General features: G+C 48.1%; 1 protein-coding gene across 3 annotated transcripts in view; it reads right to left on the reverse strand.

Moving 5' to 3' along the window:
* SLK (STE20 like kinase) overlaps positions 1 to 26,927 on the reverse strand; it is a 322,672-nt gene that overhangs the window by 284,154 nt on the left and 11,591 nt on the right. For all 3 annotated transcript variants that reach the window (XM_030202789.1, XM_030202788.1, XM_030202790.1), the window contains exon 2: positions 13,823 to 13,987. In XM_030202789.1, coding sequence (XP_030058649.1) covers positions 13,823 to 13,987 — 165 coding nt within the window. The remainder of the gene's footprint in view (positions 1 to 13,822; positions 13,988 to 26,927) is intronic.

Consider the following 26,927-nt stretch of genomic DNA (forward strand, 5'->3'; position numbering starts at 1 on the left):
TTGCAGCCTTGTAAATCTCTTCAATAGTGGCTGACTTCAAGTGGGCCACTGACGCTGCCATGGCTCTGACACTATGAGCCGTGACATGACCCTCAAGAGCCAGCCCAGCCTGGGCGTAAGTGAAGGAAATGCAATCTGCTAGCCAATTGGAGATGGTGCATTTCGCGACAGCGACCCCCTTCCTATTGGGGTCAAAAGAAATAAACAATTGGGCGGACTGTCTGTGGGGCTATGTCCGCTCCAGATAGAAGGCCAACGCTCGCTTGCAGTCCAATGTGTGCAACTGACGTTCAGCAGGGCGGGTATGTGGTCTTGGAAAGAATGTTGGCAAGACAATTGACTGGTTAAGATGGAACTCCGACACCACCTTTGGCAGGAACTTAGGGTGAGTGCGGAGCACTACTCTGTTACGATGAAATTTTGTATAAGGAGCATGAGCAACCAGGGCTTGCAGCTCACTGACTCTACGAGCTGAAGTAACTGCCACCAAGAAAATGACCTTCCAGGTCAAGTACTTCAGATGGCAGGAATTCTGTGGCTCAAAAGGAGGTTTCATCAGCTGGGTGAGGACGACGTTGAGATCCCATGACACTGCAGGAGGCTTGACAGGGGGCCTTGACAAAAGCAAGCATCTCATGAATCGAACGACTAAAGGCTCTCCAGAGATGGCTTTACCCTCTACATGATGATGGTAAGCACGAATCGCACTAAGGTGATTCCTTACTGAGTTGGTCTTGAGGCCAGACTCTGATAAGTGCAGAAGGTATTCAAGCAGGTTCTGTGCAGGACAAGAATGAGGTTCTAGGGCCTTGCTCTCACACCAAACGACAAACCTCCTCTACTTGAAAAAGTAACTCTTTTTAGTGGAATCCTTTCTAGAGGCAAGCAAGACACGGGAGACACCCTCAGACAGACCCAACGAAGCAAAATCTACGCCCTCAACATCCAGGCCGTGAGAGCCAGAGACTGAAGGTTGGGGTGCAGAAGCGCTCCGTCGTTCTGCGAAATGAGGGTCGGAAAACAATCTCCATGGTTCCTCTGAGGACAACTCCAGAAGTAGAGGGAACCAGATCTGACGGGGCCAAAAAGGCGCTATCAGAATCATGGTGCCGTGGTCTTGCTTGAGCTTCATTAAGGTCTTCCCCACCAAAGGTATGGGAGGATAAGCATACAGGAGGCCGGTCCCCCAATGGAGGAGAAAGGCATCTGACGCTAGTCTGCCGTGTGCCTGTAGTCTGGAACAGAGGCAGCTTGTGGTTGGTCTGAGAGGCGAAAAGGTCCACCGAGGGAGTGCCCCACTCTCGGAAGATCTTGCATACCACTCTGGAATGGAGCGACCACTCCTGCGGTTGCATGACTCTGCTCAGTCTGTCGGCCAGACTGTTTACACCTGCCAGGTATGTGGCTTGGAGAAGCATGCCGAACTGGCAGGCCCAACGCCACATCCCGACGGCTTCCTGACACAGGGGGCGAGATCCGGTGCCCCCCTGCTTGTTGATGTAATACATTGCAACCTGATTGTCTGTCTGAATTTGGATGATTTGGCAGGACAGCCGATCTCTGAAGGCCTTCAGTGCGTTCCAGACCGCTCGGAGCTCCAGGAGGTTGATCTGAAGATCTTGTTCCTGGAGGGACCACAGCCCCTGGGTGTGGAGCCCATCGACATGAGCTCCCCACCCCAGGCAAGATGCATCTGTCATCAGCACCTTCGTGGGCTGCGGAATTTGGAATGGACGTCCCAGAGTCAAATTGGTCAGAATGGTCCACCAGTGCAGCGAATTGCAGCAACTTTGGGACAGGCGGATGACATCTTCTACATTCCCGGTAGCTTGACACCACTGGGAAGCTAGGGTCCATTGAGCAGGTCTCATGTGAAGGTGAGCCATGGGAGTCACATGAACCGTGGAGGCCATATGACCCAGGAGTCTCAACATCTGCCGAGCTGTGACTTGCTGAGACGCTCTGGTCTGGGAAGCGAGGGACAGAAGGTTGTGGGCCCTCGCTTCGGGAAGAAAGGCCTGAGCCGTCTGTGAATTCAGCAGAGCTCCTATGAATTCCAGAGATTGGGCTGGCTGGAGATGGGACTTTGGGTAATTTATCACAAACCCCAGCAGCTCCAGGAGGTGAATAGTGCACTGCATGGACCGGAGAGCCCCTGCCTCCGAGGTGTTCTTGACCAGCCAATCGTCGAGATACGGGAACACGTGCACTCCCAGCTTGCGTAGATATGCCGCAACCACCACGAGGCACTTCGTGAACACCCGTGGGGCAGAGGCGAGCCCAAAGGGCAGCACACAATACTGAAAGTGCCGTGCCCCCAGACGGAATCTGAGATACTGTCTGTGAGCTGGCAGTATCGAGATGTGAGTGTAGGCGTCCTTTAAATCCAGGGAACATAGCCAATCGTCTTTCTGAATCATTGAAGGGTGCCCAAGGAAAGCATCCTGAACTTCTCTTTGACCAGGTATTTGTTCAGGCCTCTCAGTGTCTAGGATGGGGCGCATCCCCCCTGTTTTCTTTTCCAGAAGGAAGTACCTGGAAAAGAATCCCTGCCCTTCCTGCCCGGGTGGTACGGGCTCGACCGCATTGGCGCTGAGAAGGGCGGAGAGTTCCTCTGCAAGTACCTGCTTGTGATGGGAGCTGAAGGATTGGGCTCCCGGTGGGCAATTTGGTGGAGTGGAGGCCAAATTTAGGGTGTATCCGCACCGCACTATTTGGAGAACCCACTGGTCGGAGGTTATCAGAGGCCACCTTCGGTGAAAAACTGTGAACCTCCCCCCCGACCGGCAGGTCGTCCGGTACGGACACTTTGATGGCGGTTATGTTCCCATGGATCCAGTCAAAAGCCCGTCCCCGGCTTTTGCTGTGGAGGCGCAGGGGGCTGCTTGGGCGCACGCTGTTGACGAGAACGAGCGCGCTGGGACTGTCCCTGTGCCTGAGGAGGCCTTCGGGCCGGCTGGGTGTACCTACGCTTGCTGTAGGCGTAGTACGCAGCCTGCCTGGCCCAGGAAAAACTTCCACCTGCTGAGGTGGATTCTGAAGGCGCCCGGGAGAGCTTGTCGAGAGCGGTTTCCCGCTGGTGTAGTTGGTCCACCAACTGCTCGACCTTCTCGCCAAAGATGTTATCCCCCCAGCAAGGGACATCCGCCAGTCATTGCTGGGTGCGATTGTCCAGGTCAGAGGCACACAGCCAGGAGAGTCTGCGCATCACTATACCTTGGGCCGCAGCTCGAGATGCCACATCACAGGTGTCATAGATACCCCTGGACAGGAACTTTCTGCACGCCTTCAGCTGCCTGACCACCTCCTGAAAAGGCCTGGACTGCTCCGGAGGGAGCTTATCGACCAGGTCCGCCAGTTGCTTCACATTGTTCCGCATGTGAATGCTCGTGTAGAGCTGGTATGACTGGATGCGGGTCACGAGCATGGAAGATTGGTAGGCCTTCCTCCCAAACGAGTCCAGAGTGCGAGACTCCCACCCCGGGGGCGCCGGAGCGGTATCCCTCGAACTCCGTGCTCTCTTGAGAGCAGAGTCCACGACCGCCGAGTCATGAGGCAACTGGGTTCGCATCAACTCTGGGTCAGAGTGGATCCGGTATTGGGACTCCGCTTTCTTGGGGATGGTGGGGTTAGATAATGGCTTCAGCCAGTTCCGAAGCAGTGTCTCTTTGAGGACATTGTGCAACGGCACCGTGGAAGACTCTCTAGGTGGTGATGGATAGTCGAGGGCCTCGAGCATCTCAGCCCTCGGCTCATCCACAGAGACCACGGGGAAGGGAATGCAAATAGACATGTCCCTGACGAAGGAGGCAAAGGAGAGGCTCTCAGGGGGCGAGAGCTTCCTCTCCGGTGAAGGAGTGGGGTCGGAGGGAAGGCCCTCAAACTCCTCTGAAGAGAAATATCAGGGGTCCTCCTCCCCCCACGAGGCCTCTTCCTCGGTGTCGGACATGAGCTCTTGCAGCTCAGACCTGAACCGGGCCCGTCTCGACTGCGAGGAACCATGTCCTCGATGATGGCATCGAGCGGTGGACTCCCGCGCCGGCGGGGATGAAGCTCCCTCCATCGACGTCGACGGGAATTCCACCTGCGTGGCGGTCGTGTCGGAGGCCTCGGCATTGGGCTAGAGCACACCGGCACCTCCATCAACGGCGCCGGGGGCGCAAGCACCCCCGGTGCCGGCAAAGCCTGGCGCATCAGCCCTTCCAGAATCCCTGGAAGGATTGCTCGGAGGCACTCGCCAATGCTCGCTGTCGGGAAAGGCAGGGGGGCCGGTGTGGGTGTCGGTGCCGGAAGCTGTTCGGGTCCAGGAGACGGTACCGAAGCACCCGTGGACTGACGCAGCGACATCTCTTCAACCGAGGGGGAACGCTCCTCTCGGCACTGCCGCTTCCTCTGCGTCGAATCATCTCTGGAGGCGCCGGAGCTAGTAGTCCCGTGCGCCGTGGGCGACCGATGACGGTGCTTTTTGGTTTTCTTTCGGTGCCCGTCATTGGCGCTCGGCGGCAGAGATGAAGAGGAGGTAGAACCCCCCCCCCCCCCCGGCCTCGAGGGATCGGGTCTCAGGGTTCGGTCCCGATGGCCCTGGGTAGAGGGAGTGGCTGGGACCGATTGCCTGTGCGGCCGCTCGCTGTCGCCGGCAGGCCAACGGTACCTGTACTCCTGGGGTCGGTGCCATAATCGAACGTCGCCAGCCAAATAGATCGCCGGCGATCTGTGTTGGCGGCAGCGCTACAGCTGGCCGGAACCGTATTATCGAAAAAGATGGCCAGCCATCTTTTTTTTCGATAATACGGTTTAGCCCGGCCAAATGCCGTGGAGTTCGCCGGGTTTGAGATGGCCGGGTTTGTTTTTCAGCGATAATGGAAAGTTATGTCGGCCATCTCAAACCCCGGCCAAATTCAAGGCATTTGGCCGTGGGAGGAGCCAGCATTTTTAGTGCACTAGCCCCCCCTGACATGCCAGGACACCAACCAGCCACCCTAGGGGTCACTGCGGTGGACTTCAGAAAAGCTCCCACATGCATAGCTCCCTTACTTTGGGAGCTGAGCCCCCCAAACCCCCCCCCCCCAAAAAACCCACTACCCACAAATGTACTGCACCCACTAAAATTGCTCCAGGGACCTGCATACAGCCTCTAGGACTTATTGCTGCTGTATAACGTTGACACACCAGTTCACATCTGAAGACTAATCTCTCTGAAAAAGTCCTTTCTTGAAATAACCACGTTTACTCACAGTTAACTGCAGATCAGAGGTTGTGCCCCACTGGCAAAGAGTCCCCTGGTACTAAGATTAGCAATAGGTCAGAGCTGGCACAATGGTGTACAATGCCCTCTTTCAGCACCATTCAAGGTAAGAACTACGTTCTCTAACGTGGGTAACACAGGAAAGGGAACTAAAACTGGCTTACAAAAATGGCCACTACCGCATGGACTACAACAGGAAACAAAACAGGGCACACTCTGACCCAGTTAGCAGGGGGGAAAAGCACCATGGGAGTAGAGCCCAGTACCCTACACCCACCACAATGCATTGCTAATGTGACTCTGCAGGGCACCTAACAGAAAAGGTGTCACACTCACCCGAGAGCCACATCGCAACCAGGGAAAGGCTGTCGGAGGATACAACACATTCTGCTGTCATGGAGGTGGGTACGGCATTTGAGGCTGGCATACAGGCTGGCAAAAAAGGTTTTTAGTTTTATTTTTTTAGTTTGGAAGGGGATTGGTCATCTGGTCAGTTGGGGCACCTTTTTGAGGCTTGGTTGTGAAAATAAACCAAGTAAAGCCAGCAAAATACTGCTTAACGTCGCTTTTTTTTTTTCCCCATTATCGGCGAAAGCCGGCCATCTGGTAGCCACGTCCATGCCCGCCTTCGCTAATATACCGACACGCCCCCTTGAACTTTCGCTGGCGAAGCGACGGGAAAGCGGCGATGCTGTCAAAAATTATGCTTTCGATTATACCGATTTCGCCGCTTTTAAGAAATCGCCAGCCATCTTCCGATTTGTGTCGGAAGATGGCCGGTGATCACTTTCGATTATAAGCTAGATAGTAACATAGTAGATGACGGCAGAAAAAGATCTGCATTGTCCACCCAGTCTGCCCAACAAGATAAACTCACATGTGCCATTTTTTGTGTACACCTTACCTTGATTTGTACCTGTCTTTTTCAGGGCACAGACCGTATAAGTCTACCCAGCACTATCCCCGCCTCCCAACCACCCACCCCACCTCCCACCACCGGCTCTGGCACAGACCGTATAAGTCTGCCCAGCACTATCCCCACCTCCCAACCACCAGCCCTGCCTCCCACCACCGGCTAAGCTTCTGGGGATCCCTTCCTTCTGAGGAGGATTCCTTTATGTTTATCCCACGCATGTTTTAATTCTGTTAACGTTTTCCTCTCCACCACCTCCCGCGGGAGGGCATTCCAAGCTTCCACCACTCTCTCCGTGAAAAAATACTTCCTGACTTTTTTCTTGAGTCTGTCCCCCTTCAATCTCATTTCATGTCCTCTAGTTCTACCACCTTCCCCTCTCCGGAAAAGGTTCGTTTGCAGATTAATACTTTTCAAATATTTGAACGTCTGTATCATATCACCCCTGTTTCTCCTTTCCTCCAGGGTATACATGTTCAGGTCAACAAGTCTCTCCTCATACGTCTTGTAACGCAAATCCCATACCATTCTCGTAGCTTTTCTTTGCACCGCTTCCATTTTTTTAACATCCTTCACAAGAAACGGCCTCCAAAACTGAACACAATACTCCAGGGTGGGGCCTCACTAACGTCTTAAACAGGGGTATTAAAACCTCTTTTCTTCTGCTGGTCACACCTCTCTCTATACAGCCTAGCAACCTTCTAGCTATGGCCACCGCCTTGTCACACTGTTTCGTCGCCTTCAGGTCCTCTGATACTATCACCCCAAGATCCCTCTCCCCGTCCGTACCTATCAGACTCTCACCGTCTAACACATACGTCTCCCGTGGATTTCTACTCCCTAAGTGCATCACTTTGCATATCTTCGCATTGAATTTTAATTGCCAAACGTTAGACCATTCTTCTAGCTTCCGCAGATCTTTTTTCATGCTTTCCACTCCCTCCGGGGTGTCCACTCTGTTGCAAATCTTGTTGTCATCCGCAAAAAGGCAAACTTTACCTTGTAAGCCTTCGGCAATATCACTCACAAATGTATTGAATAGAATCGGCCCCAGCACCGATCCCTGAGGCATTCCACTACTCACCTTTCTCTCCTCCGAGCAAACTCCATTTACCACCACCCTCTGGCGTCTGCCCGTCAACCAGTTCCTAATCCAGTTCACCACTTCGGGTCCTATCTTCAGCCCTTCTAGTTTATTCAAGAGCCTCCCCAATGGAGGGTTAAGTGACTTGCCCAAAGTCACAAGGAGCTGCCTGTGCCTGAAGTGGAAATTGAACTCAGTTCCTCAGCTCCCCAGGACCAAAGTCCACCACCCTAACCACTAGGCCACTCTATATGTATATATCTCTATTTTTGAAAATAACAAGAAGCAGCATAAGGAGTGTCAAAGCAAATGCAAGGCGCAGATAAAGAAGGCCAAGAGGGATTACGAAAAAAAGATAGCATTAGAGGCAAAAAAACATAGTAAAAAAATTTTTTCGGTATATTAAAAGCAGGAAGCCGGCAAAAGAATCGGTTGGGCCGCTGGATGACCGAGGGGTAAAAGGGGCGAACAAGGAAGACAAAGATGTAGCGGAGAGACTGAATGAATTCTTTGCTTCGGTCTTCACCGAGGAAGATTTGGGTGGGATACCGGTGTCAGAAATGGTATTTCAAGCGGACGAGTCGGAGAAACTTACTGACTTCACGGTAAACCTGGAGGACGTAATGAGGCAGTTCAGCAAACTGAAGAGTAGCAAATCTCCTGGACCGGATGGTATTAATCCTAGAGTACTGATAGAACTGAAAAATGAGCTTGCGGAGCTACTGCTACTGATATGCAACTTATCCTTAAAATCGAGCGTGATACCGGAAGATTGGAGGGTGGCCAATGTAACGCCCATTTTTTAAAAAGGCTCCAGGGGAGATCTGGGAAATTATAGACCGGTGAGTCTGACGTCAGTGCCGGGAAAAATGGTAGAGGCTATTATTAAAAACAAAATTACAGAGCACATCCGAGGACATGGATTACTGAGACCAAGTCAGCACGGTTTTTGTGTGGGGAAATCTTGCCTGACCAATTTACTTCAATTCTTTGAAGGAGTAAACAAACATGTGGACAAAGGGGAGCCGGTTGATATTGTGTATCTGGATTTTCAAAAGGCGTTTGACAAGGTACCTCATGAAAGGCTACAGAGGAAATTCGAGGGTCATGGAATAGGAGGAAATGTCCTAATGTGGATTAAAAACTGGTTGAAGGATAGGAAACAGAGAGTGGGGTTAAATGGGCAGTATTCACAATGGAGAAGGGTAGTTAGTGAGGTTCCTCAGGGGTCTGTGCTAGGACCGCTGCTTTTTAATATATTTATAAATGATTTAGAGGTGGGAGTAACTAGCGAGGTAATTAAATTTGCTGATGACACAAAGTTATTCAAAGTTGTTAAATCGCGACAGGATTGTGAAAAATTACAAGAGGACCTTATGAGATTGGGAGACTGGGCGGCTAAATGGCAGATGACGTTTAATGTGAGCAAGTGCAAGGTGATGCATGTGGGAAAAAAGAACCCAAATTATAGCTACGTCATGCAAGGTTCCACGTTAGGAGTTACGGACAAAGAAAGGGACCTGGGTGTCGTCGTCGATAATACACTGAAACCTTCTGCTCAGTGTGCTGCTGCGGCTAGGAAAGCGAATAGAATGTTGGGTATTATTAGGAAAGGTATGGAAAACAGGTGTGAGGATGTTATAATGCCGTTGTATCGCTCCATGGTGCGACCGCACCTTGAGTATTGTGTTCAATTCTGGTCGTCGCATCTCAAGAAACATATAGTAGAATTGGAAAAGGTGCAGCGAAGGGCGACTAAAATGATAGCGGGGATGGGACGACTTCCCTATGAAGAAAGATTAAGGAGGCTAGGGCTATTCAGCTTGGAGAAGAGACAGCTGAGGGGGAGACATGATAGAGGTATATAAAATAATGAGTGGAGTGGAACAGGTGGATGTGAAGCGTCTGTTCACGCTTTCCAAAAATACTAGGACTAGGGGGCATGCGATGAAACTACAGTGTAGTAAATTTAAAACAAATCTGAGAAACTTTTTCTTCACCCAACGTATAATTAAACTCTGGAATTCGTTGCCGGAGAAAGTGGTGAAGGCGGTTAGCTTAGCAGAGTTTAAAAAGGGGTTGGACAGTTTCCTAAAGCACAAGTCCATAAACTGCTACTAAATGGACTTTAAGAAACATCCACAATTCCAGGAATAACATGTATAGAATGTTTGTACGTTTGGGAAGCTTGCCAGGTGCCCTTGGCCTGGATTGGCCGCTGTCGTGGACAGGATGCTGGGCTCGATGGACCCTTGGTCTTTTCCCAGTATGGCATTACTTATGTACTAGAATCGCCCTCACACCTTCATTGGGTAGAACGTGTTTGGGAGTGAAAACCGTCGTTGGAGAAGCGTGCTCCTCGGCAAGAACCCCGAAAGGACTGAGTTCTCTTGCAAAACGAGACCTCTGAGGATGAAAACCCCGACCAGCTTGAAATCTACGGAAACCTTTCACTGAACCTCTACCAAACAAAGAACCTCAACTGGACAGACGAGGCCTATCTTGCGGTAGGCGAGGAACTTTAGCATCTCCTAAGGAATTAACCAATTTATCCAATTCTTCACCAAACAAAAAAGTACCTTTAAAAGGAAACTTCCTCAACTTTGTCTTGGAAGCCGCGTCCGCTGACCAACCTTTCAACCACAGAGATTGGCGAGCAGCGACCCCCAAAGCCAAAGACTTAGAAGATGCTCGCAACGAATCATACAGGGCATCCGCCAGGAAAGCCGCCCCCATTTCAATCTTAGCTACCTCTAGATCGATAGTTTGAAGATCATCCGAACTCCTGTCCAGGACTCTCTCTGCCCACCTGAAACAGGCTCTAGCCACTAAGGAACCACAAATGGCAGCCTGCACTGCCAAGGAAGAAACATCAAAACTATTCCTGAGCAGAGAATCCAGTCGTCTGTCCTGAACATCACGAAGAGCAGTTCCTCCATCTACGGGAACCGTATTACGCTTAGTAACCGCCGACACCTCAGCATCCATGACCGGCACCTTAAGCATAGCCCTATCCGCTTCTGGAACCGGATAGAGATGAGACATAGCTCTGGTCGGACGAAAAGCCGCATCTGGGACCTCCCATTGCGCTTTAATAACATCCCAAATGTCCTGGTGCATGGGAAAAGTTTTGGAAGCAGATCTAGAGCTCTTAATCAAAAAATCTAAAAAATCGACCTTACAGACCTCTGAGGCTGGCGGGAGCTCTTCAAAGTTCAAAGTAGAAGACCATAGAAATGATGTCTTGCAAATCATCCTTATGGAAAACTCTGGCTACAGAAGGATCTTCTCCTTGCGCAAAGGCACTAGCCTCAGGATCTGTAGAAGAGAAATCCTCCCAGACATATTCCGCCAGATCTTCCTCCTCTTCTAAGAAGGGAATTTCCTGATAAAGATCTGACCAAAAATGTCCTTGCAAATCTCCTTCCCTATATCTCTTAGGGGGAGGAGGAGCAGATGAAAACGAAGTACTTGGCTCAGCTGATGGCTCACCCTTCTGCACCAAAAAAGCCTGGTACATCTGGAGCACAAACTCAGGAGGAAACCCCCTGCCTATGCATGCCCAGCCTGTATCAGAGCTCCTGAAGAAACAACAGCCGAATTTGGAACCGTGAGCACTGCAGGCTGCGTCTGAGACGGCGAAGATGGATTCAAAATGGCCACCGTTCACGCCAAAATCGCCGTCCCGGGGGCGCGCCTGACCCCTCCGCAAGTACTGTATTGGAGCACGATGGAGAAGACACCGAAACAGCTGACTGAACCGCCGAAGGAAGAACAGGACCCTAAGTTCCCATTAGCACTGTACAATACTTACAAGCGCCCGAAGAGGAAACCCCCCCTGACGCTGACGGCGCAGTGCTTCTGTTTCTCGGACATGTGGGTCGCGCGCGTACTCGGTTCGCACCGAAACTCTTTTTTTTTTTTTTTTTTAAAGAAAGGCCCCGCTTTATCAAAGAAAATAGCGCTTAAAGAAAAAAACAAATCACTCCCGAAAACATAACAGGGCAGCAAGAAGAAGGTAAGAAAAGTTATGCTGTCTTTTTTCTTTTTTTCGTTCGTTAAAAACGCTAAACAGCTACACCACAGAAAACTGACAGCAACCAGAGTTGCCTGCTCGTTCAATAGATGGGGACACAATGCATATTATTATCATTTTCTTTTTTTTTTTTTTTACATCTGGCTGCCTCTCCCAAAGGTAAATTCCCTTTGCTATTCAAAAGGGCAACCCTTCCCTCAGAAATTGAAATATTATAAGGGAGGTGGGGAGGAAAAGGGGGAGGGACCCGGGACACCCGAGTTTGACACCCCTGAGGCTGAAAGCTAATCAAGCTGAAAACAAATCCTAACAAGCCTCCAAAGAATTCCTGTGGCACAGAATAAAATCAGAAGAAAGCCAAAATATAGAGAAAAAAGGCTGAAAGACAACAAAGAGAGACTAATGGGCTCACTTCCTACCTGATGGGAGACTGAGAAAATACTGAGGCTAGGGTCACATGACCAGGGCTCATATTGGCTCGCTAGAGTCAGAGTTTTTTCACAGTCTCCAACCTGCTGGAAGGCGTGCACAACCCATCAGTCCAATCCTGGGCGGGTCCGGAGGGATGCTAAGGAATGGAAAATATTAGAATGAAATTTTATATTCGAAAACCTTGTGTTGATAAGTTGTTGTGTGTAAAGTTTCACGTTTATCACACCTTTAATTCCAGAGATATAAAAAACCAAACTTTACTATTTTTTCGTGCCGCAAAATTTTCGGACCAAGTTTGCTCCAAGTTTTCTTCCTGGAAATCGCTCATGAAGATTTATTTTGTTTAATTGAGCACAAAATGTTGTAGAAGATGTCCAAGTTTTGTTTCTCTCAACAAAATATTGCTGGAGATACAGTGTCTCAAAGTTGCCGAAATCTCGAAGTCATACCATAGAAGGCTGCAGTATGGGGTCAAACAGATTACTATAGCTCAGCAATTAGGGACATGTATGAATGTTCACAGAAAATTTCATCGAAATCCGTGATGGTCGCGCAGGGACTACCAGACCACTTGCCATGGAATGACCCTACAGTCGACATAGGCACAAACTCATCCTCTTCATTCTTAGCCCTGATACTGGGAGAACCAGTACCCCTACAGGAGCCAATGTAGCGCTAAAGCTCCACCTTTTTTTTTCTTGAGGAAGGAAACTGGAGAAGGGCTGGAGGGCATAGGGTGGGGGAGGGACCTTGGGTGACCAGTGGCACCGCCGCACACTCCTGTAGCTCAACTGAACCGAGAGACCCAGAACAGGAGATGCAAACAGAAGAGACCAGGAGCTTCTGAGAGGCCAGCCATCCATCCACCTGCTGGAGATGAGAATACTGAATGACCAAGGAGAATTTCATCTTACAAGGAGGTGCAATTCAGCGCTCTCTATCTCCACCAGTTGGTAGATGGACACAACCCACAAGTCTCTGGATTCATCTGTGCTGACACTAAGGAACTTAAGTGTTATGACAACCACTACAAGGGGAAGGACAAGTAACACCAGAAGTTACGGTGGGACTCTCACTGCTCATATAATCAGACTAAAATGGCTAAAAGTGACAGTTTTAGACTGGCATGCCACTAAATCAACACGACAGACATTCAATCTATCAAATCCCAAAAAAGCATAGGATAGTGAAGGACTTATCTGATTACTGATAACTAGAAAAAAAATGACAATAGGTAATAAATACCAAAATTTACATATATAAGGTAATCCAATAACTTAGCACCTCAAATTATGTACCACAATGGGGTAAAATAAGAGTTAAGTCTAGAACAGCACGTTATACAATACTAGCATAAACCCACTCTGGTGTGCCAAAAGTTAGGTGCGATCACTTACACCAGGTCATGGGTGCACCCAAGTGTATTATGCAATTTTAGTCTGCTATTGAGATAGACATGTGAAGCCACTACTTGCCCTGGGATTGGTGGAATTGGAATGTTGTTACTATTTGGATTTCTGCCAGGTACTTATGACCTGGATTGACCACTGTTGAAAACAGGACACTGAGCTAGATGGGCCATTGGTCTGACCCAAAATGACTATTCTTATACTCTTAAAGCACACAACTAATAGTATTCTGTAAGTTGTGCGTGTTCCTTGGTGCCACACCCAAGGCCCATCTATGCTCTGTCCCCTTTGCAGTTATGTGCCATAGTACTTTTGTGCTACTTTATAGAATAGTACACAGTGCATTTTGGCGCATACTTGCCATATGCACCCACTTGTAGAACTGCCTCCATAGTGGAGGAGTGGCCTAGTGGTTACTGCAGCGGACTCTGATCCTGAGGAACTGGGTTTGATTCCCACTGCAGCTACTTGTGACTCTGGGCAAGTCACTTAACCTTCCGTTTCCCCAGGTACAAATAAATACCTGTCCATACTATGTAAACCGCTTTGAATGTAGTTGCAAAAAAAAAAAATAAATAATCACAGAAAGACGATATATCAAGTCCCATCCCCCCCCCCCCCCCCCCATTTTTATATCATACAATTACAAGCACATATTACTTTTACTCAAAGAAGTCAGGCACATCCAAAAGACAGCACTTACCCAGAGATTGTTTTCATAATAGAAGGCATCAAGAAGCTTGACAATATGTGGATGGTCACAAGATGCTAGTATGTCAATCTCTACCATGTAATCTTCAAGTTCATCCTCTGATTTCGTATCTATCACCTTTGCTGCAGCCAATATTCCCGTCTCTTTATTCTGGGCCTGTAAATTAAATTGGCATATGAAGTGAATATAGGAACAAAAGGTATTGATTCACCCAGAAAGGATGTGCACAGTTATTTGAGGGGGATCAGGCAACCATTTTATATACTACCCCAAATTTGAAAAACAAACTCGTTGGGATTCCAAAGTGGAATAAATAGGCTAACACTGTGCATGGGATTTAAGGCTGAGCCTCTTTGCACTGTTTAGCATATACTTTCCTTATTTTTAGGAATGTAAAGTCAATTTCTCAGCAAAATCTGAAACTGGGCAAAGTGTATACAAGAGTATGCTCAAAGGCCAATGGCAACATGAATTATGGGCAACAACTTCCAGTCAATTTCTTCTGATTTACAAGCTTGTATACACTTCAAATCACAACTGCGTCTATCAAATATTTATACACATTGGTTCCTTAGGACAAGAGACTAAAGCCAACTGTAATAAACAGAAAATGCCTTGTTAGAGACCAAAATTCAACTGCTATAGCTTAGCAAGGTACACAGTATAGTGAACTGCCTGCAAGAAAGATTAGCAGCTGTGCTCTGTTCTTTTATCCTCACCTCTTTATTCCCTTACCCTTATTGTTCTGTTTACCTGTCTTATCTAGATTGTAAGCTCTTTGAGCAGGGACTGTTTTTTTGTGTATGGTGTACAGCGCTGCATATACATTGTAGCGCTATAGAAATGATAAGTAGTAGTAGTAGTGACAGTAAACAGTTTTTCCCATCTCTGATATCTTCTCTAAAATTGCCATGTCTATTAAGACACAACACTGGGATCTCAGCCAGCAAAGTCTATCCCAATTTAATGTTTCAAAGGATAACTGTGTTTGGGATTTAGTAAGGACCACATTATTTTGATAGATAAGGGATTATGAGTATGGATGATACTTCCTGGTTTCATTTGATGTAAAATATGTTTACTTCATTTTGCTTTTTATTATCTCTTATTCTATTTTTTATACTTTATGCTTTGTAAGAAAAATGTATATCTTGCCTGATAATTTTCTTTCCTTCAGTCACAACAGATGAATCCAGACTTGTGGGTTATGATCATCTACCAGCACAAGGAGATAGAGCACATTGAACTGAACTTTGATATAGGAAAGTATGCTCTTTCACCAGTCAACAATTCTCATAACAAAGCAGAAGAAACAATTAAAGAAACATAACTCCCTTCTCACAGAAACAATTTTCCACATATGATTCAAAACAACATAAACAATGACTAACAACACTCAGCTAAACAGAGAAGCAAAAGGAAAAGACAAGCACCATCCTCACTAATGAGGGGGAGGGGGCCCTCTGGATTCATCTCCTGTGACTAAAGAAAAGAAAATTATCATATAATGTTTCCTTGTCATCATCAGCAGACGAATCCAAACTTGTAGGATATAGCAAAGCAGTCCTCAAATAGGGTGGAATGCCGACATTGATACAAAAAAAGAACCGACACTCCAAAGGAAGCCTCCACTCGCGCAGAAACATTCACGTGACAATGTTTAGAAAAAATATGCAACGAAGACCAGGTGGCTGAAGGTAAAATTATGTCTTACCTTATAGTTTTCTTTCCTTTAACGCAGCAGATGAATCCAGGAACTAGTGGGTTAAGCCCGCCTACCAGCAGGTGGAGATAGAGATAAACAAACTAAAGGCAGTGATGCCAGACAGCCAGCTCCTTCTTCAGTTATTATGTCATTCGTAAGCATTTGCCAAGGCCAAAAATATGAAACCAATAACAACCAGAAACCATCCTCACTATGAAAAACAGAGAACCAAATAAGAACTTAGAAATTTCCCATATCTGTCTGAACTCTGCAAAAGAGAACCCGGAAGGAAAAAATAGCCACACTGCGCAGAAAATGAAAAAAACGTCGTCTGAACTAGGGAGGGATCCTGGATTCATCTGCTGCGTTAAAGGAAAGAAAATTATCAGGTAAGACATAATTTTACCTTGTCACTTGCAGCAGATGAATCCAGGAACTAGTGGGATGTACCAAAGCATTCTTTAAGTAGGGTGGGAAGCCGACGCTCCCCACGCCAACACTCCCACCCCAAAACTCGCATCCTCCCAAGCAGACACGTCTAGCCTGTAATGCTTCGCAAAAGTATGACGGGACACCCACGTAGCTGCCCGACAAATCTCTTCCAGAAATAAGGCCGACACCTCTGCCCAAGAAGCCACCTGTGCCCGAGTAGAATGCACCTTCAGGGTCACTGGAGACGCCTGCCCTTGTAGCAGATACGCCTCTCCAATGGCTTCCCTAATCCAGCGAGCAATGGAAGCCTAAGAAGCCACCTCACCTCTTTTCGATCCCAACAAGAGCACAAAGAAATGATCCGAGCGTCAAAACTCGTTAGAGATCTGCAAGTACCGAAACAAGGCTCTCCGCACGTCCAGGAAACGTAGTGAGGCAAACTCCCCCAGATAATCCTCTCTTTGAAAAGACAGAAGATAAACTGCCTGATTGACATGGAAAGCCAAAACCACTTTAGGTAGAAACGACGGCACCGTCCGGATCGACACCCCTGCTTCAGAAGACTGCAAAAAAGGATCTCTGAAAGACAAAGCCTGAATTTCAGAAATCCTCCTAGCTGAAGCAATGGCCACCAAAAACACTGTCTTAAGTGCTAGATCCTTCTCAGAACCCTTATTCAACGACTCAAACAGTGGGGCCTGGAGGGCTCGCAGTAACACATTCAAATGCCACACCGGTCACGACTGCCGCAGAGAAGGCCGAAGCCGAAGAGCCACGTGTAGGAAACGGACCACATCAGAGTGAGCTGCTAAAGAGGAACTGTCCAGTTTGCCCCTAAAACAAGCTAGCGCAGCCACCTGCACTCGAAGGGAATTATATGCCAATCCCTTTTGAAGACCATCCTGAAGGAACTCCAGAATAACCGGAATGTCCGCCCGAAAAGGCGATTCAGCACGCAAAGCACACTACGCAGAGAAAGCTTTCCACACTCGCGCGCACGCTGCTGAAGTAGACTGCTTCCGTGCCCCCAAGAGTGGCAATATGACTGGTCCTGAAAATCCCTTCTTCCTCAGCTGCTGCCGTAAGACCAAAGCGGGAGGGATTTTCCATCTGAACAGGCCCTTGATGCAGCAGATTGGGAGTCACCGGAAGTCGCAATGGTGAAACAAACAGGGAAGGAAAGGAACAGCAAAAGCCTGTTCAGAGGGAATTTGAAGTGCAGCAGGGACCCAGCAACTGAGTATGCTGCCAAAGGGGACACCACCAGTCCACCACCCCCGGCTCAAACTGGCCACCGGCCCAGGAGCACCCTCAAAGGCCTTTGGCCCAGGAGCTGGAGAAAAGCCGTCCACCACCTGCTGAGATAGACACATACTAACTGAGGAAGGAGATGGCCGTCTGGCATCACTGCCTTTAGTTTGTTTATCTCTATCTCCACATGCTGGTAGGCGGACTTAACCCACTAGTTCCTGGATTCATCTGCTGCAAGTGACAAGGAACTACAGATTTCTTCCAGAGAAATAGTGCACAACTCAGCCCAAGACGTAGACTAAGCCCTAGTCAAGTGCACCCAAGAGCCTCTTCCTTGCCTGCAAATACGCTGAGGTGATGGCCTACCGGATCCAACAAGCAATAGTACCTTAAACACGACTGTGCTGCAACTAGGGACACTCCTCCCCCCCCCCCCCCCCCCCCCCAAAGAGAACAAAAAGGTGACCTGAGCGATGAAACTCATTTGTGGCCTGAAGGAACTGGAGTGGCGCTCAGCAAATGTCAAGACAATGCAGAAGGTGAAACCTTGGGACAATCCTATTCCCAAAATGACGGGAGAAACAATGTCTGATTCAAATAAAAGGAAGACACTACTTTGGGAAGGAAGGAAGGCAACGTGCAGATAGTGACCCTGACCGCTGAAAAGCGGAGGAAGAGGTCCTTGCAGGTAAGCGCCTGGAACTGAGAAATGCAGCATGCCGTTGACATCACCACCAGAAACATTCTTCAGCGAGATCTCTTATTGTAGCTTTCTGAAAAGGCAGAAAAGGGAGCCCTTTGCAAGGCTTGAAGAAGTAGAAATTAGACCTTACCTGCTAATTTGCTTTCCTTTAATACCTCCAGACCGGACCATGACTGGACTGATGGGTTGTGTACGCCTACCAGCAAGTGGAGACTGAGAAAAAAATTCTGAGACTAGAGAGCCAATGAGAGCCCTAGCCATATGACCCTAGCCTCAGTATTTGACTAACAAAGCAGGAAAGAGAGAGAGAAAAAACTACCATTCTGTGCACCATGGAATCAAAGCAGCCACAAAGCACTCCTTAAATGTGCTTAAGAAACGGCCATGTCGTGTATTAGAGCTCACCAGCCACTCTCACCAGAGAAGTGGTATGGCCCACTTAAAATGTTACACACACACATATATATATATATATATATATATACACAGAGAGAGAGAGAGAGAGAGAGAGAGAGAATAAATTGGTTTTGTTTTTCGTTATATAACTAGAAACTTAGAAAACACAATTCAGTCTCTGGTAAATGAACTAACTCACTATGAAACATAAGAAAAAAGTCTGAAGAGCTGAAATAACATGGGAGGGGCCTGGACCGGAGGGATTAAAGGAAAGCAAAGCAAATTAGCAAGTAAGGTCTAATTTCTACTTCCTTAGCATCCCTCCGGACCAGGATTGGACTGATGGGAAGTAACAAAGCAGTAGTCCCACAGGAGGGACCCCAGCAAACCTGCTGTGAGTACTCGAGACGCAAAGACTCCCCCCTCCTGCCTACATTGTACATCGAGTCTGTAATGTTTAGAAAAAGAATGAAGAGAAGACCACGTCGCTGCTTTACAAATATCCGCTGGAGGTACCAAAAAACACTTTGCCCAAGAAGCTGCCTGCCCCCTCGTGGAGTGAGCTTTAACACTGTCTGGGACTGGTCTACCCGCCAGAATATAAGCAGAAGCTATCATTTCCTGAATCCATCGAGACAACGTGGGCTTAGAAGCGGCCAAGCCCTTACGGGGACCCGCAAGAAGAACGAAAAGACGATCCGTGCGATGAAATTCCTCAGTAACTGCGAGATAGCACTTAAGCACTCTCTTAAAATCCAAAGCACGCAACTTCCTCTGTTCCTCCGATCCTGAGGAGGATCCCAAAACCGGAAGAATAACCGATTGAGAATGATGAAAACGAGAAACCACCTTAGGCAGGAAGGAAGGAACCGGACGTAGAACCACTCGCTCCTTAGAAAATTCCAAAAATGGAGATCTGCAGGAAAAAACTTGCAACTCCGAAACCCTCCTTGCTGAAGCTATGGCCACTAAAAACACCGCTTTAAGAGTTAAATCCTTAAGAGAACAAGTAGACAATGGCTCAAAAGGAGGACCAGTTAGAGCTGAAAGAACAATATTGAGATCCCAAGATGGAAAAAATCGATCTACCTGGAGGGCGAAGAAGACTAACTCCCTTCAAAAAATGGACGACACTGGGAAGACTAGCTAAGGTCTTACCTCGAATTCGACCTCTGAAACAGGAAACGGCCGCCGCCTGAACCTTCAGAGTAGAGAGAGACAAACCTTTCTCAAATCCTCGCTGCAGAAAATCCAACATCTGCGCTACAGAAACCCAAAAAGGAGAAATACCAGCCTCTTCACACCAAGCTTCAAAAATCCTCCAAGTGCGGGTATAATTTAGAGAGGTGCAGCGCCAACGAGATTGCACCATGGTAGCAATTACTGGAGTCGAATAACCTCTTTTAGTTAATCGAGCACGTTCAAGAGCCAAGACGTAAGACAAAAATCGAGCCGGGTCTGGATGTGGGATTGGCCCTTTTAACAGCAGGGACTTGTGAACCGGAAGATGAAGAGGAGCCGCCGACCGAAGACGCTGAAGGTCCGCGTGCCAAGGACGTCGAGGCCAGTCTGGAGCCACCAGAACTACCGAACCCCCGTGCTCCCCGATCCGCTGCAAGAGGTGACCTAAGAGAGGCCACGGAGGAAATGCGTAAAGCAGACCGGAAGGCCACCGCTACAAGAGGGCGTCTATTCCCGCAGCTTTTGCGTCCCTTCGGCGACTGAAGAGGAACCTTTGAATTAAAACTGGAGGCGAACAGGTCTAGGACTGGAGTGCCCCACTGCACTACTATCAAATGAAACGCTCAATCGCTGAGAGACCATTCCCCTGGATCGAGAGTGTGATGACTGAGAAAATCTGCCTGAATGTTTTCCACTCCTGCCACATGGGAGGCTGAAACGGTGTAGAGGTGAACTTCTGCCCACGCCATCTCTTGACTCAAGACGGCTCTTCGTTCCCCCCTGGCGGTTGACAAAAGCCATCGCCGTGGCATTGTCCGAGAGAACTCGCACCGCCTTGCCCACAAGGAGGGAACGAAACTCCTGCAGAGCCAGGCAAATAGCTCTGGTCTCCAAAAAATTGATGGATTTGGATGCTTCCAGAGGAGACCAGAGACCCTGGGTCCACCTGTCCAAGCAATGGGCTCCCCAGCCCCAGAGACTGGCATCTGTCGTTAAGGCTACCCACTGAGGAGATTCCAGCGGCATTCCTGTGACCAGATTCCTTGTCCGCAGCTACCAAAATAGAGAGCTGCGCTCCTGGGACCTCAGAGGTAACCTCACCAGAAGAGAATTTGTCTGAGAGGACCACCAGGACAGCAGAGACAATTGGAGAGGTCTCATGTGAGCCCTGGCCCAGGGAACTCTCTCTATAGTTGCTGCCATGGACCCCAGAACCTGAAGATAATCTTGAGCACAAAGGTCGCTGTCAGGGGTGCTGGAAGTCAAAATTATTGCTGGACATACTTATATTAATATGAAACCAGCTTGACAATATAAAACCAGCTTCTGACCTCTGAGAACCACCCCCTCCCTCAGGAAGCACTGAGGATGGCACCAAATGGTGGTCAGAGGCCTAATAGCCCTTTGGTTTCTCAATTACTCTTGATTAACATACCTTTTGTTCCATCTGGGAGCAGGGCTTCAGAGCAACAAAGGAAGCCAGACAGTGAGGCTCCACGACTAGTAACTTCAAACAGGACAACCTGTGAAAGTTGTCACCTTTCCTGACTTCAGAAAGTATCTGGAGTTCTGTAAAGGAAATAACTGGGAAGGAGAGAAATTTTTGATCTCTCTCTGCTCCTGTTCCCGCGCTCTGTTCTTAGTAGGTATAAAGCAGAGCACAGGGGGGCACTTCTCGCTCGGTCTCTGAGCCTGCAGGGCACTGGACTCTGCTGGGCTGCCTTTGTTTCTTCTTCTTCTTTCTCTGCACACCTCCATCTTTAGCCCCCAGAACACAGAGCTCTGGTGGCTGGCAGCTTCTCTCTCTTCCTTTCCCTCTACACACATATATACCTCTTGCAGCACAACCCAAAGCTTCTCCCTTCCTCTGAACAAACACCCTATCCTTTCTTTCTCTCCCTAAACACACACAGATACAGCCCTGTACCAGTTACCTGTACTAAGTGCTGTGAGCCAATACATATGTGCAAATATAATATACTTTATATATCCAAATCTGTGTGGATTGCGTATTCTTTGGGAACCCACTGCCTCTGTGAACTGACAGTCGCGTCTGTGAAGTAAGTTTAGAATCTGAGAATGCAGTTTGAAAATTCTGCCCTGGGGAAGAAAAACTCGCCCCTGAGCCGTGTCGAAGGAAACCCCTAAATACTCCAGAGACTGAGAAGGCACCAGACGACTCTTAGCTACATTCACCACCCAACCTAGACTCTGCAAAAAATTCACCATTCAATCCGTAACATGGAGACTCTCTTGATAAGACTTTGCTCTGATTAACCAGTTGTCTAGGTACGGGTGGACAAGGATTCCCTGTTTCCTGAGAGCCGCTGCCACCACTACCATAACCTTGGTGAAAATGCGCGGAGCTGTCGCAAAGCCAAAGGAAAGAGCTCGAAACTGGAAATGACGACCTAGAATCGCAAAACGCAAAAACTTATGGTGAGCAGGTCGAATAGGAATATGTAGATAAGTCTCTGTGAGATCTAAGGCCGTTAGAAACTCTCCAGCCCGGACTGCCACTACTACTGACCGCAGAGTTTCCATTCGAAAACTTGTGACCCTGAGAACCTGATTGGCAGCTTTGAGATCTAAAATAGGACGAAAGGAACCCTCCTTCTTGGGGACCACAAAGTAAATGGAATAACGACCCTGTCTGCATTCGGAAGAAGGGACTGGACAAATAGCCTGAAGATCTAAGAGCCTTTGTAGAGTCTCCCGAATCGCGCCCGCCTTTTGACGAGAGCGACAGGGAGACTGCAGAAAGGCGTCTGAAAGAGGCCTTGCGAATTCTAAGGCATAACCTTCGTGAATAACTTCAAAGACCCACTGATCGTAAGTAATGTGGACCCACTTCTGATAAAACTGAGAGCCGAGCTCCTACAGCAATCAGAGGAGAGGCCCGCACACCTTCACTGGGAAGGACAGGAGGGAGATCTAAAATTGGCGCCTGAGACTCTACCTCCTCTGCGGAAACCCTGAAAGGATTGAGACCTACTTAAAAAACGAGATCTCTGAATCTGAGCTCCCCTATCAGCTTGAAACCTTCGGAAATTTCTCGTCCTACCATGACCAAACAAAGAATCCCGACTATATAGATGAGGCCTATCCTTTGGAAGGTGAGGAACCTTAGAACCCCCTAAGGAAGGCACCAATTTATCCAAGCCTTCTCCAAACAAGAAAGAACCTCGGAAAGGAAACTTACTCAGCTTGGAGGCAGCATCTGCCGACCAACCTCGCAACCAAAGAGATCGGCGAGCTGCTACACCCAATGCCAAGGATTTAGACGATGCTCTAAGAAGATCATACAAAGCATCAGACAAAAAAGCTGAACCTGTCTCAATTTTAGCCACTTCTACATCTATAGCAGAAAGGTCATCCAAAGATCTATCTAAGACTCTCTCCGCCCAGCGAAAACAGGCTCTAGCCACCAAAGAGCCACAAAAGCCACCTGCACTGCCAAAGAAGAGACATCAAAACTATTCCTAAGGAGAGAGAGTCCAACCTCCTGTCTTGTACATCTCGAAGGGCGGTTCCCCCATCAACGGGAACCGTATTACGCTTAGTAACCGCTGATACTACCGCATCGAATACCGGAACTTTGAGAAGAACCCTGTCCACATCCGGCACTGGGTAAAGGCGAGACATGGATCTAGCTAGACGAAAGGCAGAGTCAGGAACCTCCCACTGAGCCTTAATAACGTCCCAAATGTCCTAATGCATGGGAAAAGTTTTTGCTGAACTTCTGGATCCTTTAACCAACAAGTCAACCTTACGAACCTCAGTCGCCGGGGGCTGCTCCTGAAAATGCAGAGTGGAAGAAACCAGAGAAATAAGCTCTTGCAAATCCTCTTTATGAAAAATGCTAGCAACAGAAGGATCTACTCCTTGAGTAAAATGAACTTGCTCAGAATCACCAGGAGACTGATCTTCCCAAAAATCCTCTGCTAAACCCTCCTCTTTTTCTAAGAAGGGCATATCTTGATCCTGGTCAGATAAGTCTTCTGCCTAAGAAGAACATGGCCTTTGTAGGAGGAGCAAGCTTAGAAGACTCCCTTGAAGGCCCTCTGTAAAACCATTCTGCTTCAATAAAAAAGCCTGGTACATCTGGAGGACAAACTCAGGAGGAAACCCCCCCCCCCTGAGTCCCTCCCACCTGAGACCCTGCTTCAACGTCCCCTAGAACCCCCAAGGACTGAGAAGAAGATAACTCACAGGAAGGAATCGCTGGCGCTGCAGTCAAAATGACGGCCTCACACCAGTTTCTGTGAACCGGTATCAATAGCAGCCGCAGAAGCCTCTGAGACTGCAGTAGACCGCGACGACGAAGCAACTGGCAAAACCACCGACGGAAGAGGTCCCGCTGAATCCTCAATCGCCATACAAAGCTTGCATTTACCCGAAGCGCCAACACTGCAGCATTGACAAACTGTGCATCTTTTCAACTTCTCCGTCATAGCGGAGCTGAGAGTACTGGTAATGCGACTCGTGCTTTTTTTTTTTAAATGAAAGCGCCGGTGAACCACAAACGGACTGTAGAAATAAACTGCCCCGAAATCAAATAAAACTCACAGTTGCTCGTTAAACTTCGGGGCAGGAAAATAATCACTCTTTTTTTTTTTTTTTTTTTTAAGAAAGACCAAACAGCTGACTGATAGAAAAAAAAAAACAATTGAGCTAGACAAACGGAGCTGCCTGCTAGCCAATTAAAAAATAAACTCCCCCCCCCCCCCCACACTTTTTTTTAAAGAACAAATGTGGCTGCCTCTCCCAAAGGCAAACACCTTTCAACTGAAACGGCATCCCTTCCCAAAGATATGAAGGGAGATGGGGAGGAAGGGACTCGTGACACCCTAGTATAACACCCCAGAGGCTAAGAAGACAAATAAATACCTGTCAAGCCTCCAAAAAGAGTCCCACGGCACAGAAATAAAATTAAAATACTTTAGTCTAACTAGAAACAAGAGAAGAAAAGAGAGAGACTAATGGGCTCGCCTCCTACCTGCTGGAGACTGACAAAATACTGAGGCTAGGGTCATATGGCTAGGCCTCTCATTGGCTCTCTAGTCTCAGAATTTTTTCTCAGTCTCCACCTGCTGGTAGGCAGTCCAATCCTGGTCCGGTCCGGAGGGATGCTAAGGAACTGTATTTAGGTTCCATTCCAAACAAGGATACCGAATAGGAGGCTTCAACCGACTAACCTCCTTCAAAAAAATGCACCACATCCAGATGCGCGGCCAAAGAAGAATTTTGTAGTCGACCAAGAAAAAACAAGGCCACTACTTGAACCCTTAAGGAATTGTAGGCAACAACTTTCGAACAGCCTTCCTGTATGAAGGCCAAAATCTAAGGCAAGGAAGAATGAATGGGCAAAATCGCCTGCTGCAAACATCAGGACTCAAAGGTCCTCCTAAATCAGGCATAGGTAAATGATTGCAACAATGTAGTGATAACCGAATCAGAATATCTTTTTTTCCTCAATCTTGACCACTCAAGAGCCAAGCCACAAGAATAAAGCAGCATGGATCATCCACTTGAGTTCGACCCTGACAAAGAAGGTTCCTGAACAGGAGACAACTGCACAACTTGTCCACCATCACACAAACATCTGCATACCACAGCCTCCTTGGCCAATCCGTGGGAAATCAGAATCACCCGTCCACGGTGAAGCATGACTGTGTAGCACCCTGCCTATCAGTGGTCACGGAGGATAGATGTAGAGAAGACCTGACGGCGGCCATGGCTAAAGCAAGGCATCCAGCACTTCTGTGAAGAACCTTGGAACTTTGGCTTTGTGACGTGACACCATGAGGTTCATAACCGGTGTGCCCTATTGTCGAGTCACCAATCAAAAGGCCATCTCTGAGAGCTCTGGCTGAGAAAATTTGCCTGCACATTCAAATTCCCCAATATGTGAACCGCTGACTGCAGCAGCAAATTCCACTCCGTTCACCGAAGCAGAAAGCGAGACTCCTCCTTCATCTGCACGCGCCGCTCTGTCTGTTCATATAGAATACTGCCATGACAATATCTGACAAAATGCAGACTGGACTGTCCTTAAGGTGGGACCAAAAGGCCAAGAGAGCTTTGCAAACGGCCCAGAGCTCCAATCGATTGATCAGCCATGACGATTCCGACCTGCTCTATACTCCCTGAGCATTAAGATGGAGACAATGGAGCCCCCAGCCCGTCAGGCTAGCACCTTGTAACCACCACCATCCAAGGCAGAGAAGCCAGTAGCATTCCTCAATGAAGACTGGTCGAATGGAGCCACCTAGAATCGCAAAACGCAAAAACTGCTTCTTGCTGCGGGCATCCAAGAATGTCACAGATTGTAAACCTGGGACACTGGAGACCAACAGGACAATACACAGTGCTGAAGAGTTATCATATGTGTCCTGGTCCATGGCACTACCTTGAGCGTCGCTGCCATCGACCCGAGTACCTGCATATAATCCCAGATGCACAGCTTTAGATCCCACAACAAGCCACAAATCTGTGCCTGAAGCTCATCTTTCCAGAAATGCGGTAGAAATATTTTCCCCACAGACGTATTAAACCGCACCTCTAAACACTCCAGAACCTAAGTGGGAACAAAGTGACTCATGGGCAGATTGACTACTCAACCCAGGGAGTGGAGCAGAAATATCATTCTGGTTTTCCTGTGCTGAAGACGCTCTAATCAACCAATCGTCCAGATAAGGATGTACCCTGGTGCATTCTTTACACAGGATGCTTCCACCACCACCAAGACCTTGAAGCCCCAGCACCAGGAATACTGCTCCCAGTTGCTGCAACAAGCAAACCCTTTGATCTGTGGGACGCCATGGAATTGTCACATTAGACTGTAAACTGTCCTGTAACCCTGTTTCCAACAGTGGCAAACCAGGTCATGAGTACCTTGCAGGATCCCAAAAAATAGAAAAATACTATGCTGCGTATTCCCTCCCAGGAATAAACAGTGAATTGCCCCAAATGTACATTAAGGAGAAATTAGGCCTTACCTGCTAATTTACTTTCCTTTAGTCCCTCCGGACCGGCCCAGCGACTGACTGATGCATTGTGTACGCCTTCCAGCAGGTGGAGACAGAGTTCTGACTCATCAGAGATAGACAATAAGAGCCCTTGCTAGATAGAAGAGTCCAGTATACAATAGCAAAGCAGAAGGAAGGAAAAGGACCTCAAACATACTGTGCACCCGGGAACCTGAGCAGCCAGAGACATGAAAAAAAAACCTGTGCAACTTGGCGGAAGTACATCGCTCTCCACAGGCATAAAGCATAACAGAGAAAAAAAACTTTTTTTTTAACAATAAAGATGCATAGAACAACAGCTGCAATCTCAAGAAAGGATAAACTGACTAAAACAAACTATAAAAACGAACTGAAAATTGGGGGGGGGGGGGGGGGGGGGATCTGGGCCGGTCCGGA

The sequence above is a fragment of the Microcaecilia unicolor genome, chromosome 5 (assembly GCF_901765095.1).
Source record: "Microcaecilia unicolor chromosome 5, aMicUni1.1, whole genome shotgun sequence".
Lineage (NCBI taxonomy): Eukaryota > Metazoa > Chordata > Amphibia > Gymnophiona > Siphonopidae > Microcaecilia > Microcaecilia unicolor.